General features: G+C 38.1%; 1 protein-coding gene across 1 annotated transcript in view; it reads right to left on the reverse strand.

Moving 5' to 3' along the window:
• Positions 1-4,791: 4,791 nt before the first annotated feature.
• The window catches only part of FRZB (frizzled related protein), a 31,781-nt gene continuing 16,176 nt past the window's right edge, over positions 4,792-20,396 (reverse strand). The window contains exons 3-6 of the mRNA XM_070580384.1: positions 13,600-13,665; positions 9,555-9,759; positions 9,110-9,173; positions 4,792-6,080 (exon numbers count right to left, since the gene is read on the reverse strand). Of these exons, the coding sequence (XP_070436485.1) occupies positions 5,964-6,080; positions 9,110-9,173; positions 9,555-9,759; positions 13,600-13,665 (452 nt within the window). The 3' untranslated portion in view covers positions 4,792-5,963. The remainder of the gene's footprint in view (positions 6,081-9,109; positions 9,174-9,554; positions 9,760-13,599; positions 13,666-20,396) is intronic.

Consider the following 20,396-nt stretch of genomic DNA (forward strand, 5'->3'; position numbering starts at 1 on the left):
CACTTTTAAAACACAAACACTTTGTCTCAATATAATTTTAGTACTTCTGGAACTCCCTAGGAAATGAAAAACACCAAGAAGCTCCTCTGACAAAATTCAGCTCATACTGAGAATATGTATCTTTGCAAGTGGCCTCTCCTTGCTCACCTAAACCGTGAACAACAACCTTTGGGAAGCCAAATTTTTACCAATAACATTAAGAGAAAATTGCTTCACTTGCTTTGCTCCTTTATGTGAAATAATGTATTACTTACAATGGATAATAGTAAAGTATAAAAACCCAAATTCACTTAAAAGTTCAAAGATTAAGGGAATTAATCCGGAAGTTGACATCTCTATAGAGACAACCAGCATAAAGATACTCCGCTTTCTGTAGATTTACCATCTTCTATATTTAAAAGTGGTTGGAGAAATATTTTGGTGTTTTGATTTTCAAAATAAACAATATTTGGAAGAATACAAATTTGTATCAGTGATATAAATATTTGTAGAATTGAGTATGATATAGTTTTTCCAGAATCTTACCTTTCTTAAAATCAAATGAGTATTCATTTAGTCTCCTGATCGTGTTATGTTTTAAGCACATCTGCCTCACTGGAGGAGAAAAAGGAAAAAGATTTCAATCTTCAACCTGAGGATGAGTTGAGGGAATTTTTTGAGACTGGCATCTTCAAGCTGGAGGAGAGAGAGTAGGGCAGGAAATGGAATCTCTTGGAAGCCACTTTTTCTTCTTGGCTTGGTAAATACTCGCTACAGCCCTGTTTGAAAACTGTGTACATCACTGAGACTATTCAAGAGTAAAAGGTGGAATAATTCTGATACTATTAAGCGCCTCCCGTGCTCCAGACACTGCTCAATGGGCTCCATCCAGCTCAACTCACCTGATCTTAAAACTCTGAGAGTTGGCTAAATAGAGAGAATTTCAATCCAGTGGCCCTCACTCCGAAGGTCTTTTCAAGATATGAAGAGGGGACCAGTCTGAAAGATTGAATGTCGCTGAGGAAAAAGGAGTGTGGGCAGCTGTAGTTCCAGGCTGATGGTATTGGGCGAGCGAGAGCAGCTCAGGACAAGACTGCCTGAATTGGTGATCCGAAAGAAATCCAGAGAAGCTTCATAGATATTGATCAACGGACTTAAAGAATATCAGTTTCTTCTATTTGCTTCATGCTTGACTTTCTGACAATTCTGAATATACTTACTGCAAGCATGTCTTTTATTTAATTAGCTAAGCAATATGAGGAGAAGCAGAATAGGTGAGAATGGCCCAGAGGAAAAGAGATGAACGTGTGCAGACAGAACAATGCAGTCTTTGTGGGTATATTTCTGAGTTTTGTGGTTCTTTTTAAAGCTTTGGCGTATCACTTGAGTTATAGGTCATAGGGAAAGAGTTTTCCAGTAGGGATTTTGTTCAAATAAAATCTATTCTTTGGCCCAGTTAAGTCGTAACAATTCACCTCAAATTCTGATCTTAATGCTAGTACAGGGATCCCATCTCTGAAAAGCCCTGATTCCCCCAGAATCAGCAAAATAATGTAGCAATAAAAACATTAGAGTGAACCAGATCAGCTTTATTAGCTTTTTTTGCCATGCAGTATTGACAAGAAATATTTTTGTTCTATTTCACAACTATTTACCATTCCAGAGCTATCCTAAGGTTCATACATCACCCCTGACCTACCCTTGCTGATGCCCCAAACTTTCCTAAGATCCTACCCTACAATTGTAACATCATCCCATTTCATGATGTTAAGCATGTGGGGAGGTGGTGATGGCTATTTGGAGGGGCAGCCACAGAACTACCATACCATAAGTGGTGTCATCCCCCTCCACATCCTTGTGGTTAGTGGGAAGTTCTTTTCTGTATTTCCTTTCATTTCTGAGACAGCCTCCTCAATAGCCCACAAAACCTTTCCTTTTGGACTGGTCAAGCTTCTTTGAGCCATCTTTTCTTTCTTCATAGCTCCTTGAGTTCTCAACACTCCCCATTCAAAGCAGAAACAACAAATGATGTGTACATTTTACCCAAAGAAAAACAGCTTCAGTTGTCTTTCAATATGTCAAATCCCCTTCATAATGAAAATATTTAATGAAAGAAAGCAGAGGGAATTAGGTCATGTAGAATAGTTTTTTCCTAGATCTCAGAGGACTCAGGTAAAGGGAGGGATAAGGGAAATGCTCTAAGAATGACAAACAGGGGTTGCCCGTGGAAAGCAGCCATTCTGGTTTTACTTGTAGTAACCATCCACTTTTAACTTCAACTTTCCTCCTGGCCCTGTGGAACACTATTAACTCCATACTTATCTCCAAATTCAAGAGAAAACAGAAACAGGAGGAAAATAACATTTTTTCCCACTGAGAGTCATATTTCTTTAAATTTTTAATCCCGAAAGAATCTCTTTAATTGTTTATTCACTTGCTCATCCTATATGAGAATAATTGCATTGAAATTTTTATTTTGTTGGTGAGGACAACTGAAGAGTTGAAGTGGCAGTGTTTGGGGTCAGAGTTGGGGCTATGCTATATAGACTCTCTGACATACTATTGGTAGATCTAAGTTTGAGAAAAAAGCATTAACTGCTGTGTGCCTGACACCACACTTTTTCACAAAGTCAGGATGGGTTTATCTTTTTATCAGCAATTGCAATGGTGGAAAACATAACTTGGGAAATAAGAATAAGAGGATCTGAGCAAGTTATGCTCCTTACCTAACTCTGAAGTTCTAAATCCTTGATTTCTTCATCTGTAAAATGGAAATAACAATATCTGCTTCACAAACCTTCAAGGATTACATGAGGTAACACACGTGCAAGTGTTTTGTATAGGGCTCTAGCCACTGTTAGACATTATTACCCCAAGGAGATAATTATCAAAGGTACGACTATACTGTTTTTTTAAATATTTATACAGCCAGCAACCAACTTGAAAAATTCTCTGGGTTGCATCTCAGTAACATTAGAAATCTCTGCTTTACCTCATTTTTACCATGTTCTTGAATGCTGGTATTATTTAAATATTAAAATTCGGTCTAAATGAACAGCAATCTTGAAATACTTAATAGTCATTTTACTTGTTGGAAAATAGCAAATAATTCCTTGCAGAAGGCATTAAGTAGTGCTATTTACTCACAGTGACTTAATTTTTATGTTTGCTTTCTTGATATATAACAGATGTGGGAAGACATGGATTTGTCCCACCCCACCCCCAAATGTTCAGTGCAACATATGGCACCGAGTCAGATTACACTCTGTATGTGACACAGGGAAATACTCACGCATCCAGGAGGAGAATCCAAGTTTGCTGTTATTTTAATTTTTACTAGCTTATTCAGCATGCATCTAACATTTTGTTGTTATTTGGCTAGGAAAATTAAAATCCTGAAGGTGAATAAGTTTCCAAAGAAATTTTAATTTTATAGATCTCAAGGTTACTGACAAGGATGCATATAGATTTAAATGTTAGTGGCTTTGAAAGTTAGTACCTGTCAGAAAATCCTGTAGGGAGACACTAATGAGATATATTTGTATTCTGGCAATTGCAGAGTAGAAACGGTCTAGCAGTCTGGTTAGAAACGTGAACATCGTGATAAAAATCATGTCATCCCCCAGAGAAAGCCTGCACATAGTTTATAAATGAAGATATTGCAACTCTCAAACTGAAATACCAAAAGGACTTTCTACCATTAGAAACCATAAAGTACTGGCAGAGCCTCATATAAATAAGCAAAATCAAGCATTGCCAGTACAGATTGTTAAAACGGAAAGTGGCAAAAAACACTGCTAAATCTGAGAATCTGGTCCTCTTTTGCTTATAAATATTATAATTGTATATGTATTGAGCATAAATTGCATCACATCTCTACACAGAAACTAAGTATTACCCTCCAGCTCCCAAAAAAGAAAGGGATGGGAGCTGGAAACATTGTGGCTTTCATTGTACACGGAAACATTTCGTCACTTAAAATTCCTCTTACTATGCTCTGGAGGTGTCAGACATTTTGTGGATTTGAGAAACAAATTCCTTTAAATCTCATGCAGTCAATTCTTGCCCTTCTTCCCATAGTTAACATGAAAAAAGCATGAGAGAAACAGGATGATGCAGAAACAAAACTTTCTAGTCCTCAGGCCTTCAAGTTGAGGCATAAATATCAGGATGAGAGATCCTGAGGTGCAGTTCTTTCAAGTCCAAAGTGCAGTGGCACTTCACTGCCCCCCTGTGATGCCCAAACTCCCTTTTTAAGCCTATGCCAGCAGCATCTAGAAAGAGATGCTCCCGCCCTAGCCATCTGAGACTAAAGTCCGAAGGGCAGACAGCGAAATTATCTGAAGGCAACCACAGGGCAGCTCCAAAGACTCTGCAGTCCTCCTGTGGGCACAGGTGGGTACTCCTTCTTCTGGGATTGTGCAAATTGTTGGGGTTTGGAGTCAGTCAGAAGGCAAGGATGTTCTCTTACTTCCAAAAGAGAGAATTTAGATGCATCATTATTTACCATTTTGGGAAACTTTGAATGAATTCCATTCTTGCGTGATTGTCCTTGTAGAAGGAAACATAGCACCATTTTGCTTCATAAGTGTTTTATTTGCAGCAAACCACAGCTTAGAAATTTGGTTCTGCTAATCTCGAACATGTAAATGGAAGGAAATGAGGTTTTCAAGCGATTGGCGCCGGCTCTCAAGACCCCTGCCAGAGGAAGGGTGGAACAATGGCGTTTGTTCCCTGTGGTCCGTGGGGAGCGCGCTGCAGCTTGGTAATGAGAATCTGCATTTGTTTCAAAAGTCAGAATGACCTCTCTCCTGACAACGATAATTCCTTTTATTAGGCGTATTTTACTGAGCATTAAACAGCACAAATCCAAATGATAAAGTGCAGGCCAGTGCATAGGCCTGTAATTCAGTCCAGCTTGGGTGTTAGTGCACAGACACACACATACACTAACACAGACACACGCCAAAAAAATTTAAAAAGGACCTTGCATATTTTACCATCCCGTGACTACAGCATTTTATAGAGCTACACATTTTTTTAAAATAACACCCCGGTGCACATGCATACATACTTTCTTTTCCTGGTCAGTGCAGCAAGTGAGATTTATTTTAAAAGAAGAAGAAGAAAAAAAGACTTACACCAATGGGTTTATTTAAAAGGAAGCAAATTAAGCAGCTACGCTGATAACAGCAGATGTCTAGTTATAATTCACTTCCCTAATGCTGATTAATATATTCATAAACAATTCAAACGTATTGCCAAGAGAAAAATGCTACTGTTAACACCCCAACAGCTACTGGGTTCAGCTGTACTTCTCAATCAGGCAAAATGTTCTTTCCCGGGCTCCTAAGACTATTTATTTTGCTTCCTGCCAATCTTGCAAATAATTCATCTTGTGTGTCATTTCCTTCTAAATGCTTCCTGGTGCTTGATTGCTTTGCCTGAGAGGCATTTGATTTCAAACTCCCATTTTACCTTTATAAACATTTAGAACTTTCTAAGCGTGAGGAGAATGCCCAAAAGGCATACGAAAATGGGGCTGTGATTACATCAGCAGAGTATGTTTTACAGCATATCTAGCTTTCTGTGTGTTGTGTATACTGGAAACCTCTCTTTGCAACCAATACAGCATTCCCAATCTGGGTGCAGAACAGTAAATTAACATTTACTCCAGCAAAGAGGCCCTGGAATCAACATGTTTAATTTATTATTATTGCAAAGAACAGTTTTCCCATGATTAGTGAAATAGAATACATATAATATATTTAAGGATCTGTACCCAGACCAAAAACAGTGTGGGGGGGGGGGGGCGGAGGGAGAAAAGCAGAAAACAAAAGAGAAAATAAAAGTAATATCAGTTACCACGTGATTTTTGTGGTAAAAAATAGAATATGACGTGCAATAGTGCAATTTTCCTTTGCTAGTCCAGCAATGCAAGTCTTAACAGGAAGTCCACTGATGTTCTTTCTGCGTTTCAGGATTTAGTTGCGTGCTTGCCGGGGGTTAGTGTTCCTGCCAGACTTCTGACTCTGGGTGGAATCACTGTGGCTGGAATCACTTTTATTCAGTCCAAGATGCCGGAGCTTCATATCCCAGCGCTGTGAAATTTAAAACAGAAGATGGTCACATCCATGGATCACCAGGGTCATCATTTCTATTATTCTAACAACTGAGTAAGACTGCAACATCAGATCCCAAAGCATTTTACTACTTCCCCAAAAGTATGAAACCTACATTCCAGGGCAACAACAAAATTGATGCTATATGATATAATTTTCTGATTTTAAAAAGCACAAAATTGTCCACCTATAGTAATGCTGTCATAGCAAACCTTAAACTTAAAATTTCCACATTGGTAAATGGTGACCAAATATCCGTTGATATCTGCAGGTATTTCCTGACGTAACATACTCAAGTCTGGCGCTTCACAAACGATCAACAAAAGGAAGATTGACATACAGAATTTGAAGGAAGGGCTATTTTTCATCTTCCTCTCTTACGACACATAAAAACATAGTCTTTTTAAACCTATGTGATTTGAGGAGTGAAGAAGTTGGAAATTTGGAGGAGGTGGATGGGGTCTCTTAAAAGTCGTTTTCTAATATCTCCCAAGTGCAACTAATAGAACAGACAAGGTTCTGCCCTCATTCTTAAGATTTAAAAAGCAGACATTACCAATGTTTCTAATAACCACAATCAAGTTTACCAATATTTCACATTAACAACGCCAATAATGTTTACAAGTAGTAAGTTAACAGGAAGTTATATTATGGGTTTTATAGGTAATAAATAAGAATAAGGACCACAGCAGTACTTCTCAAATTTCAATGAATATAGAAATAACCTGGAGATCTTGTTAAAATCGCAGATTCTCCTTCAGTGGCTCAGTGATGAGGCCTAAAATTTTCATACTTAACAAGCTCCACGTGATGGCAAAGTTGCTGGTCCAGGGACCACACTTTGAGTAGCAAGGAGGTAATGTTTGATGGCACAAGTTCCAATTCTAACTCCATCAGTTACTCTGAGAAGTTTCTTGAACTTATTAGACAGACCTCATTTTCATCATTTACACATTGGAATTAATAACAGAATCTGCTTATAAGACTGTTCTGAAGATTAACGGATGAACAACGTATAAAGTGCTCAGTAAATAATAAATTATCATTTTTCAGTTACTGAAAGTAATTCTTCATTTTAGCACACTTTACTCCGCCATCTTATTGTTTTTCATATTAAAAAACAGTTGATTCTCATCTCCCCAAGACAGGCCAAATATCTTGATTTGAACAACCTACTGCACCAGAGACTTAGGTAAACAACCATTTGCATGGCAAAGCCATAAAAAAGTCTTTATTTAATTCTTGATCTATCCACTGAGAGCAAAAATCAGCTGAAAAGTCAACTCATTTAAAAAAAAAAAAAAAAACCAGTATCCTACATAAAAACTCTTTTTTATTACATCTTCAAATGGACTGGAAAACTAAACTAAGGATCTTAGTAATTCTAGCCAAGAGGGATTTTCCATCCAACGTCTTTAGCCCTGAATATTGCATACGAATTAAAAATTGTTCAACTTATTGGTTTAATTCTTCCCTTTAGCATATTTATACCCAGACTGAGAATATAAATGATTTCACAATAATAACTCTGTGGGTTCCCTGTAAAAGCAATGGAAAACATGTTTCTCTTACCAGGGAACAACACAAACAAGCCATGTACCCTGGGTCTTTATATGATGATAATTGTTTTGGTACCAAAGAGAAGCAGCAAGCCTTGTTACATGCATTGCAGCAGACATGTTGAAAGCTCTTCCAACTGGTACAGGAATTTAGGACAAATTCCTGTTCTGCATTAGCAAGCAGAAAACCGAATTAAAAGGACAGTAAGAGATTTCAGCATAGTGAAGAAGGCCATACTGAAGGTTTTTAATAAACACCCAACTAATTGAAAAGAGATACAAATAGAGAACTCTCACATATCGGAACTTGAAATACATCTCATTTTTGACAAACACATGAGGATAATAAGAGCTTACTGGAGGGCAGTTTCTCCCTGCAAAATAATGCCCTTTACATTTTTGTAGGTCACTTAAACTCAAATGTGCCTGCTGTGTGAAGTGCCAGATGTATAAGATAAACTGCCCAGGGGTGTTTAACTTACCCTGTAAATGTTTCCCAAGCCTTCTTCAAACTCACAGAGAAAGAGGATGTATTATGTTTGGTACAATTCCCATTCTCCCCTTCCCTTTTCCCCTTCCCTGCCCATTAACACACACACACACACACACACACTCCTCTTTAGTTTTAGGTCCTGTATGCATACTCCTCCACATTCCTTTCTTTGAAATCGAGTTGCTTAGTATAGTAGGAAGAAATGGAACCTTCTATATTAAGGTAATTTACTGGGATTTTAAAAAACTGCATCATTCCAGAACCTAAGAGTCACTAGCTTAAAAATAAAACTACATTACTGCTCTAAGGGCCTAATTTAGTCAGATCTCTTGTATACAGATGAACGTGGCTACACCTTGTACATAGGACCTGGTGTCCAGGCATCCGGACAACATTGGTAGTTTCCTACCCATCCTTTATTCTCCCCTTCTTCTTTGACTCACAGAGGAGCAAATTTGTTCAAGGAAGCAATATGCCCAGCTAAAAAAGCTTCACTTCCCAGCCTGTCTTGCAGCGAGGGATGGACATGAGACTCAGTTCTAAGTAAAAGTTACGGGGCCAGCCAAGTGGCATAGTGGTTAAGTTCATGCTCTCTGCTTTGGCTGCCTGGGGTTGGCAAGTTCAGATCCCGGGTGTAGACCTACATGCTGCTCATCAAGCCCTGCTGTGGCAGCATCCCACATACAAAGTGGAGGAAGATGGGCACAAATGTTACTCAGGGCCACTCTTCCTCAAGCAAAAAGAGGAGGATTGGCTACAAATGTTAGCTCAAGGCCAACTCCTTAAACGAAATACACATTAAAGACAAACTCAGTGCTTGAAATAATAATACATACACAAGTTCAGGGTTTAATATTCCTCATGTAGTTGAGTGCAGCTATTTTGCTTAAATGACAAATGGCTGGTTTTCTACTTTTATTTCTGTGCATCACTTTGAACATAAAACATAGGCCTACCTTAACTTTTTTACCAAGTCGATCCTTCCATTTCTCAGCAATAGAACCTTCCACCAACAGCAATCTGCATTTTTTAAAGAAGCAAAGATTTTTGAAGAATTAAAACATACTAGTGAAATATACAAAGAATCATTGCCAGGAAAGACTTACCTGTTTATTTTAAAATACGACGGCCAAGGTTTAGAACAGTAATTCTTAACAATTTGGGAGTTAATGGACCCCTTTAAGAACAAATGGAGTTACAATCCCTCCCCCAAGAAAAATGCACACCCACAAATTGCACACAGACGCCTTGCTATCCAATACATGAAATGGAGGGACCTGACTAAAACCTATCTGTAATCCCCTGGAAGGTAGAACAGATCCCAAAGTAAGATCTCTAGAGAAATGCACTAAGGATGGACAGGCATAGAAAGTATTCCGAATCCTTAAGGGAGGGCATTACCTGGAGCGTTCCTCATCTTCATAGCCCATGATGATATACTCCTCATTAACGTTAAGTGGCGGACACAGGCAGCCAGAACTGGTGTAAAGGTTAACAGTGTCCCTTGGAATGTTTACCAGAGAAGCCTTTAGAATCTCCTTGACCTCCACTACTGCAGTCACGTCATGGCACTTGGTCTTTACCTCTTTAACTTTAGCCCGAATGACTGGATAAACGACAACAAAGACGATAAGGTAATATGACACGCAACGGGTGCCCCATTCAAAAAAGGCAAGTAGGCTTCTTTCTAATCAATTCTTATCCACCTCGTGCTCAATGAACGGAGAAGAAAAGTCAATCAGACATTTTTGCCTTAGACAGTAGTGAGTGAAACACTGTACAACACACCAGGCCCCTTAACATTCAGCCCTGATCCCCTTCCAATTTGCACGGACGTACATATTTGTGTATACATATGCATAAGTGTGTGCATGTATTTCATTGTGAGAAATCCATTTAAATAATCAAAGATTGAGTGAATCTGATATAATTTTCCCCAAAAATTTCATTTTGGATGTGTGTATATGTATGTATGCAGTTTCAATTGCTGCCAACAGGAATTTAAACTATATTAATTTCACTGTATGTACAGACCCAGTGCTTAAAAATGCTTTGTTTGCTTGTCAGCATTCTTCTATCAGGTCTATTAATAGATTCTCTAAAGAATTGGGGGTCTCTTCAGTAGTATAAAGCTACCCTGTTCTACGGGGTTCCCAGACTGATTCTGCAATCTTTTCACCTTCCTCATTTTCGCTCACCATTCAGACATCAGTTCCTTTCTTCCTGTCTTTCAGCACAGATTATCTTTTATACTCTCCTGTAGGTATTTTCTTTTGGAATAAGAGCTGTCACCACTAGAACTTGTTTCCTGCATCTGCTTTGAAGTCAGACACTCCAACATCCCCTCCCCTCACACGCTATGGAATATGGTCAAACCTGTCAACTGCATTAATCTACCTCTCTCAGTGGATATACTGGCACCCAATTTATCTCACAAGAGTCAGTGTCACTTCTCAGTATAAAGAGAAACTGCCTTAAAAATAATCAATTCAGTTGCAAAGTCAAAGTATTTAACTCAGAAGCTAGAAAGTACAGTACTGTTTCTTTTCCCTATTTCTCCCCTTTGGAAGAGCCAAATTCTTTAAATTCCTATTTCTGGTAAATAAGCTTTTTTTTTTTTTTTTAAGGGGGGAGTTTGAAAAGCCTAGGAAGAAGCAAAAATGTCAATTAGTAAGAAGCCAATGGCTTTTGACCCTCATTTCTCTGGTTCAGCATCCATGGATGTTACGCAGAGGAAAACACAACTTATCCACATGAATCCACTTTTTGAAAGCCTCTTAGGCACATATCTGCAAACCACTTTCATCTGAGTCCCTTCCCACATATTTTAGGGGTTTAGACTACAAAGGAATGGAAAAAAAGTAATCCATGAAAATATAAAGCCAGCTAATAAACCATTCCCCCTCAATGACCCCACTCCATACAGAAACTTTCAATAACGTTCCACCGGGACAAGATACATACGATAGAAATTGTTGCTAATTAATTCTAAAAACTTTAGGACAAAACCTCATTTTTGCTTCACAGATATTTCAATCTTCAGAGAATTAGCTCTCTCAAGTATGAGAACTTGTAGCAGACAAATTATATCTGCCCGGCTGTCCCAGCTCCGTGCGATTTGGGAGTGGAGTCCTTTTCTATTAGGGTTCTTTCTCGTCTGTATTTTAACAAAAGATAAGATTGCCCTTTTTGAAATGTCATTTGGGAAAATCAGATAATAAATCCACAACCCCAGCTAGCAGACATTTTTGTGTGTCCGGGCTTACGTGAATGTGCTTCATAGCATTCGTCAACCATGAGAGATTAGTGAGCTGTGCAAATGTTCTCAAGCTAGTGATTTATTTACCCAGTGTGTCTACTATTTTCATTAGAAATTTTTAGCACATGCACCCACTCCAAAGTAAATATCTCTCTACAAGCCTTACTTTGATTATTCAAGTAATTTTGTTAAAGCTCAAGGGCTTTTAACTGAATTAATCCAAAGGAAACAGAGGTTTTGTCTGAATTATCAATTGCTCCCACTCCCACTTTGTTTTCTGATTAGACACATGCAGATATTTTTAAAAAGATGAAAATCAAGATATTTTAGAATTTAAAATGTATTTTCTTTTCAGGGTTTTTCCTTCTATTTAATCAGAGTGCCTGCCTTCCCCAAAGAAGCTCTAAGTTAGCCCCAGACAAATGAAAATCCTTAAACTATGGGCAACCTGGTTATTGTTTGGTTCTGAGAAAGAAGTTGTCTCCTCATCCCATTTCATGTTATAATATTCACTCAGCTACCTTGTGAGCTTCTCTTTCCATGACTTGTAACCACTAGTATTTTAACTTAAAAAAAAGTAGCACCAACCATTATAGCACTAAGGAAGTTGGATAAAGTAAAAATTGATAATAAGTAAAATAAATACAAACTCAACTAAATTCCCCTGATGTAAAATTATTATACTTTTGTTTTTAGAATAACTTGACTTAAAAGTTCATTTAGCATTTTTCAATTTAAAAGCTAATCTCCTAAAAATTAAGGCCTCCTTTTCCTGTGATTTCCACATCAATTTGTAGAGGAATGGGTCCTCGGATAAGCAGGCATTTGACTTCTTAGACAAACATAACCTTTCAACCTTGGAAAGTGTGTCCATCATTGGCTGAGAGAAATTAGATTCCTCTTGAGCAGTAAGAAAAAAATAAAAGCTGATTCTATTGAAGAAAAACTTGGGAAACTAGGTGTATTTATTTTAAAGAGATTTAACCATACTGAGAATTTCCCACTTTATACCTTTTAATACACAATATTTTCAAAGATCAAAGATTACTCTTACGGTCTTACTCATTTCTCTCCTTCCAATTCCCAAAACTATAAAAGTAGAAATAAATATGCAGTATATTTCCCATATCCTCTAAAGTAGGACACATAAACTCAATAATAAAACTCTCATTTTAATAATTAAGTTCCCTTAAAAAATCTATTTAATTGCCATGTTTATTCATTGACTCAGCCTTAGCAGTCTTCTGCAGAGATAGTAACATGACCTTCATTAAGATCATGGATGCTAGGAAAAAAATCACAATAAAATCCCCATAGAAAACAGCAAATATTGATTTGTCCCTTATTTTATCAACTGAAAAACCATATTAATTGACTCTTCCAAATAGAATGGTAATTGATATCTGTGGCTTGGAAGCATGCCAGTACCCAAAAGTACATTCTGAATAATCAAGGAAAGGACAACTTAGCTTCAACAATGGCTGATAAAATGCGGATAATAATACATCCCACAGGGCAGTTGAGAAAATTACACAAGATAGCGTCTGGAAACCACCTAACCCAGTACCTGGCACAGGGACAGTAGGCTTTTCCCTCCTTCAGTTGTTTGTCAGCTACATTTCGCTTGGTAGCTCTTCAATTAATATTTTATCAGAGGGTCACATTTCTAGGCCAAGCTAGACAACAAAACATTTCCTTAATTGAATACTAACAACCTCCAGAAGTGTCACTTTCCAGCTCTGTCGATGTTTTCCGTGAGATAGACTGACTGAAGAAACCAAGTTTGACTCTTAACTCCCTCGTGTCATGCATCAAAGGGCTCCTCTGCCCATCCCAGTGGAGCACTCAAGCCCAAATGAGGATCGCGAGGCTCCACTCACTCAGCCCCTCAGAAAGGGAAGAGTCCCTCGCATCTATTTTGACGCACATCTCCGTGCCCTTAACTGCATGGTTCTAGGATGCCAGCACTACTGCCTGATATGCTTCAAAATCAAGTGTTTGTTAGGAATTTTAATTCTTTGGAAGAGGGGGACTATGCTCTTAAAGTTGTCCTTGTTTATTTGTTTCTAAGCCTATTCTTAAACTGCTTTACTAATTTACACACACACACACACACACACACACACACACACACACACTCCTTTCTTAATGGAGCAGTTTATCGGTCAAACATGAAGTTATCCTTACCATAGTTGTAATTGTTTCGGAAATAGGTCTTCTGTGTGGCTCTAATAGGCTTACATTTACAGCGTTCTGGAAAAGAAATATTTTAGCTATAAGCAAATTTCAACATTAGCTTTCTTTTGTTTATTCATATTTTTTGTTGGCATTAGATCCAGATTTGGTGGTGAGGAGCCTCTTAGCCATTCTATATATCTGATCTCTTTCTCCTGGGACCACATTCATATTTGTTCTATCTATAGAACCTCCTGTTTAGTGTCAGGATGCTCAGAAGTTCCTGCTCTCCAACAAACCACCCAAATCCTGAGGAAACACTCACCACACGTGAGGAGAGCACGACTCCGGAATCCTCAAAGAGACGTGCTTAGTGCTTCTGAAAGCACAATCAAGGCCTGAGAGGCAATGTTCTGCTTACGCTCAGGTGACTGGTTCACCTCAGTGGAGTACCTCCCGCATTCACATACGTTCTACAGATTGCACAGCATCCCTCCAAATGTTACTTCCTGGATCTAAAAGCAGCTCAGTGAGATAAGCAGATCTTATTACAACCCAGTGAATTTAGTGAAGTTCTTAAAAGGAGGAGCCATGAGCCCCTTCTACAGGCGGAAGAGCTGCCGTTTAACTTAATGGTATTTTTATGCTTATTGGAGGAAATTATTCATATATACATATACATACATATATGAAGTTCCTTTTTTTGTATGTGTGAGAAAGATTCACCCTGAGCTAGCATCTGTTGCCCACTCCCCTTTTTTGATGTGTTTTTTTTTGAGGAAGATTAGCCATGAGCTAACACCCGTGCCAGTCTTCCTCCACTGTGTGTGTGGGACGCTGCTACAGCGTGGCTGATGAGTGGAGTTGGTCCACACTCAGGATCTGAACCCACAAATCCCAGGCCACCAAAGCGGAGCATGTGGAACTTTAACCATTCAGCCATCGGCCACCCCAAGTTCCATGTTTTTTTAAATATCTGGTAAGTAGTGACCAGAACGCATTTTCTATGCAGTGTAGGTATATGTAATAAAAATTCTAATTGTCTCAAAATGTTTCATATATAGGATAAATCATTTAAAATCTTTGAGAGTGATTACTATATCTTTTATAGATTACATAGCTAAGAAATATGTCTTACATACATCATAACCATGGTAAATTGTTAGTCGTTAAAGCCAATGTAAAAATAGAAAATACACAATTACCTTAGAAGGCATTTTACTTTAGGTAAAGATTTCTTTAAAATAGTACCCCTGAGAAAGCTTCATTAAAAATAAAATGGTATGTGTTTCTTCTGTTTTGACACAGAAAAAGGAAAAAAGAACACATGAATCACAGAAAGGAAGCCAACAAAAAAGTTTTGTTAAAAGTGTTTTATATTAGCTTGGAGATCAATAAAAGGCAGAAGCTTTTGACGACCACTTGAGATTGTATTTTCTAATCAAAATAAACTTCATTTCCAGTTGAACTTATAGATAACTCTCTTTAAAGTAGAAGTCCCAAGGAGAGTAGCACCCTCACCACAGCTTTTAAGTTCTAGAAATAAGCACCTTTTCTGGGGATGGGAGCTGTCCCACAAAGCAGTAGGAGCAACAATGGTTGTCCTCGTCCATGAGAGAGGTGAGGGGTTTTTCAGCGCTACACACAGCACTTCCCTTGTTCTGCAGATAATTTTAACATGCAATTTCTGTGGAATAAGGATCTCTGCCCAATAAACAATGGGTAATATCAGTGCTGGTTGCTGTTTTGAAGAAGACTCCTCAAAAAATAACTTCCTGATTAGCAAAACTTTTGTATTCCCATTTCAAAGAAAATAGACAGTTGTCTAGTTCTATTGTGTAGTTGTCTTTATTTTGTAGTGAAATGAGACTATCTCTGAAGAAATAAATGCTATAGTCTTGGATTTATATATTAGTCTTACCAATATATAGATATGAACTTGTACTTTTCTATCTATTTAAAAATTGACATTCATTTATCAAAAATAATGCACATACATAAATTATCCACATATTTATAATTCTTCAAAAGTTTGCACGTGTGCTACTAAAAATATTCTTGGCAAAAATATGCAGCTGTCACTGGATGGAGACGAACACGATGTTACCACGTAACTTTGCTTGAAGCAGAAACAAATGGATTCCATAAAGCTTCCCAGGCAGAGATTTCTCAAAAATTATATCATAAAGTGATTTAGGAAGATTTCAAGTAGGTATTTACATAACTATGTATACAACTACATATCCATAGCTAAACTATTTCCTCATAGCTAATGAGCTAAGCAATTACATTCTTGGGACTAAATTTTGTTCATCCTCAACGTACTTGTTTCTCTTGCCGGCCTCAGAGGTGGCAATGTCCTTTCTATGCTCCAATCCCTAGCTCTTGCTATAAGCAAATATCTGTCTGGTTGAAACAAGTAGTAGCTCAATAAAATAATGGAGTAATAAGGAGGAGTGAAATTTTATATGCACGAGGCTCCAATGAGGAAGAACTGCCTTTCATTTATTTACGCTAACTCAACCCAAACATGTTCATATCTGAGGGTATTCATAAAAATTGTATCGTAGACCAATAGATCTGGAGGGTTATTCCTCTTCTAAAGTATGTTTACTCACCTCTACACATATATCCACCAAAACCCAAGAACTGGGAAATGGCAAAAAATCATAGAAGGATACACTGCATGTATTATTTATTCCATTTTTTGGACCAGCCACCCCAAATCAGACTGTAACAGTTTCTTTTTCTTTACTACCAATAGTTGATTTCTCAGACTTTTTATTGGGCCAGTACCATTATCATCGTTTCTACTTTATTTATTTTTTTTAAGATTGGCACCTGAGCTAACAACGTTGCCAATCTTTTTTTTTTTTCTGCCTTTTGTCCCCAAATCACCCCTGTATATAGTTGTATACTTTATTTAGTTGTGAATCCTTCTAACTGTGGCATGTGAGATGCCACCTCAACGCGACCTGATGAGTGGTGCCATGTCCACACCCAGGATCGGAACCGGTGAAACCCTGGGCCGCTGAAGCAGAGCGCACGAACTTAACCATTTGGCCACAGGGCCGGCCCCATCATTTCTATTTTAATTCACTAGTAATTTTGCTAGTAGTCTTCCTTTCCTGGCTTCCCAACGGTACAATGCCTTCAAATTTTGTTTTCTATAGCGGCAAGATGAAATCTATTATTTACCGAGCTTTGCACAAAAGCAATTAGCTATCGATTTGCTTGCATTTCACTGGTGAGAAAAAAAACTCATAAAAGGACTGCCTCAGTGTTCTTATCTAAGGAAAAAATATGAAAAAGTTAAAGGAGCTGGCTGCAACAAAATAAATTAAGTGACAAAGAGTTCTTCAAATATGAGGAAGGTTTTAATATTAGCAATTCATTCTCCTCGAAGTCTAGAATTAAATATAACACTCTGAATTGCAGAACAGCATGCAGTCCTGCATCCCACAAGCATTCATGGGCCACGACCAGGAAACTGGCTTTGGCAGCTCTCCTCACATCCTCTTGCTTGGTTCTCTCAGCTACGCTCCTGGAATCAATGATCTCCTACTTCTTTGCTAATAAAACTGAAGACTGTTTATTATCCTAGCACAAACATGAGTTTATCACCCAAGAACAAATATGAGCTTGCAAAATTAGCATACTCAGAGTTCCATAGAAGCCAGTCCGCAATTCAGGGGAGATGCCCTACAGTGCATCGCGGTGCCCGAGTCATGAACAGCCTCACTCTCTCCACAGCGAGGCTTCTTATAAACATAGTTCAGAGAGGAAAGTGATCACATCCTTTTTATTCCATTTTTTTGCTCATAAAAATTGGCTCTGGGGCCGACCTGGTGGTGCAGCGGTTAAGTTTGCACATTTGGTTTCTCGGTGGCCGGGGGTTCCCCGGTTTCGGATCCCGGTGCAGACATGGCACCACTTGGCATGCCATGCTGTGGTAGACGTCCCACATATAAAGTAGAGGAAGATGGGCACGATGTTAGCTCAGGGCCAGGTTTCCTCAGCAAAAAGAGGAGGACTGGCAGTAGTTAGCTCAGGGCTAATCTTCCTCAAAAAACAAAAAATTGGCTCATTTATTGAAAACAAATAAAGACAATAGTATTTTTTAAAGAGTCATATGGTTTTACAAGATCTAAAGAATTATAAGTCCCTAACATAATTATGAAATTTGATACTCACTGGACCTATTTAACACAACCTTATTTGTATTCAAGGGTAAATGTGATATGACTTTGTAACTAACCTTGACCTTTGTTTGAAATTTACTTCTCTTGGGTCTCATACAGAGCTGTAAGACTATAATTAACTTTGCCAGATTCCAAAACCCCTATAACTTTTCAGGTACCATAACTTTGGAATACTACTATCTATGAGTGAGGCTTTTTCTGCTTTTTTTAGGAAAAGACCTTAGATCTGTGCTCAAGATTTATTGTCAAAAAGCAGGAGGGCGGGGAGAGAAGAAAACACAATTCTATTTGTGTTACAATTTCCATTGTAACTCTTTCAAGACTGACTCTTTCTAATCAGGTCAGAATTTAAATAATTTTAATTTGTACCAAATGCACTACATGTTTCATATTTGACCCTGGAAGCCCACTTGTCTTCTTTCCTTCCAGTTTAAGACACATGGGACCAGACCACAACATATTTTTAAACAGATGTAATAAAATGTTTATGATTTGAAAATCTATATCCTTAACCATAACTTCTTTACTGAGATCCAGATCTATATTTTCAACTGCCTAAGAGATGTCCATGAGCATGTCTTTAAGTAATTTTAAACATATGTCAACACCCATCACACAATAAACTTATCTTTCTTCTATGAAAATAGTGTTTTCTCACTCTATGACCTTGGGATATTCAGGATTCTCTAAGTATGCAATAGGAAATGAAAAGAGAACCAACATATATTAAGCTCTTTCAGTCACTTACATATTAATTAATTCATTCTACAAATATTTATCAGCATCTGCTATATGCCAAGCTCTGTACCAGCCATGTAGGACACCTGATGGGCAACAGACAATCCAGAATAGGATACAGACGTTGAACAAATGGTTACACACAAATAATTTATTTTCATATCTGATGCATGCTATGAAAGAAAAATACAAAATTCAATGAGAACGTGTAATTTGATGACCTAAACTAATCTGATCTTCAAATTCCTCTGAGGAAATGATATTTAAGCTTCAAACTCTGAAAGAATGTTGTAGTTACAACTACAGGAGGAAAGGAGAGCAGTCCTCTGTGTCAAATGACCTTCAGAACTCAAATGAGTTAAGAGACAAAGGGATCCATTAAATTCAATTGTCATGGAGAGGATGGGACCTTGAACAAAGGGAAGAAGAGGACTTTGAAAGCCAGAGGGATACTTCAGCCGCTACACAAGAAGAAAAAGGAGAGAGGGCTACTGATGTTGACAAGCTTCGAAATCTGTTGGTTGGATGAAGAGAGAGTTCCTTCTGATGGTTCTACTTCCTCCTCGAAGGAGGAAGTGAAGTCATCAGCTGCAGGGAAAGAGTGGCTAAGAGAGGCCGGGTGTGGAAGAGTAAGGAGAGAAGAGAAAGAATTACACAGCTATTTATCAAATGGAAAGGCAAACTTTCTAGAGAAACAAGGTGGGATTGCTAGGCAATGTTGATTGTATTTTAATCTTATCTTGAACTTAAAGTGAAACCAGTCAGCCCAGTTGACTGATTTTCTCCAGCAATTAGAGTTGGGAATTTGCCAGCTGAGTATGGCAGAAGAAAAGAAAGGCAAAGCAATGGAGGATATTTTCAAGGGAATGATTATTACAGTAAACCATGAAATCTCAGGTAGACAAGGAGGTTAGGGTTGAACAGATAGTAAGTGGTAGCTGATGAATAGGCAGTTCCAATGCAGCAAAATTTTTAGCAGTGAGTACTACAGCAAATCTGCTGGAAAGAAAAGAAATGGTAAGCAAAGAACAGGATAAGAAATTAAGATTAAGATTACAGAGCTGGCACTACTGCTAGATGACAAAGGCACAGACTGTCCCCATGGAAGTGAATGGCCAAGGTAGAACAGACAAACAGGTTAGCAAAGTGAAGATGTCAATGCATTAGATGGGTGATCTACTTTATCATCAAAGTCATCAAAATGGCAACAGGGATGGGTGCAATTATGGAAATGGTTCAGATAGACCTTAATGGAAGGTGGACAACACATCATTTGGCTTTCCAGAAGGTCAGTTCCACTACCCTTCTAGAAACAGAGAGACTGTGAAACATCTCTAGATCTTGTACCAAGGACCACAATCCTCCCTCCCAAAATTGCAAGTCATGAAATGAATACTTTATTGAAAATCTAGAGGATCTTATTGTCCCTAGGGCATTAAAAAAAATAGAGAACCCCTTGTGTCCTGATCTCAATGCAATCGTAAAAAGAGAACAACAATGCATCTGCTGCAGAATCAGCAATCAAGTAGATCGATACCACCATGTAGATCTATACTACCACAGCAGAGTCAGAAAACACCGTGGCTAAAGGGACGGACTTTTATTGTCAGACACAGCTGGGTTGGAGCCTAGGATCCATCCCTTACTATTTATATGACTTTTAATATCTAAAAAGTGGTATCTTACAGAGTTACTGGATAATTAAATGAGATAATACACATAAAATACTTGTCACAATACCTGGCACACCATGCCCTACAAATTCAATTATGCTCCAGATTCACTGGGAATCCCAACCCACCATTAGATGGTAAAGACCATCTAACAAGAAAGAGGAGCAATATTTTACTAAGGCTCCTTGCCACCTAT

The sequence above is a fragment of the Equus przewalskii genome, chromosome 17 (assembly GCF_037783145.1).
Source record: "Equus przewalskii isolate Varuska chromosome 17, EquPr2, whole genome shotgun sequence".
NCBI classification, from domain to species: Eukaryota; Metazoa; Chordata; class Mammalia; order Perissodactyla; family Equidae; genus Equus; species Equus przewalskii.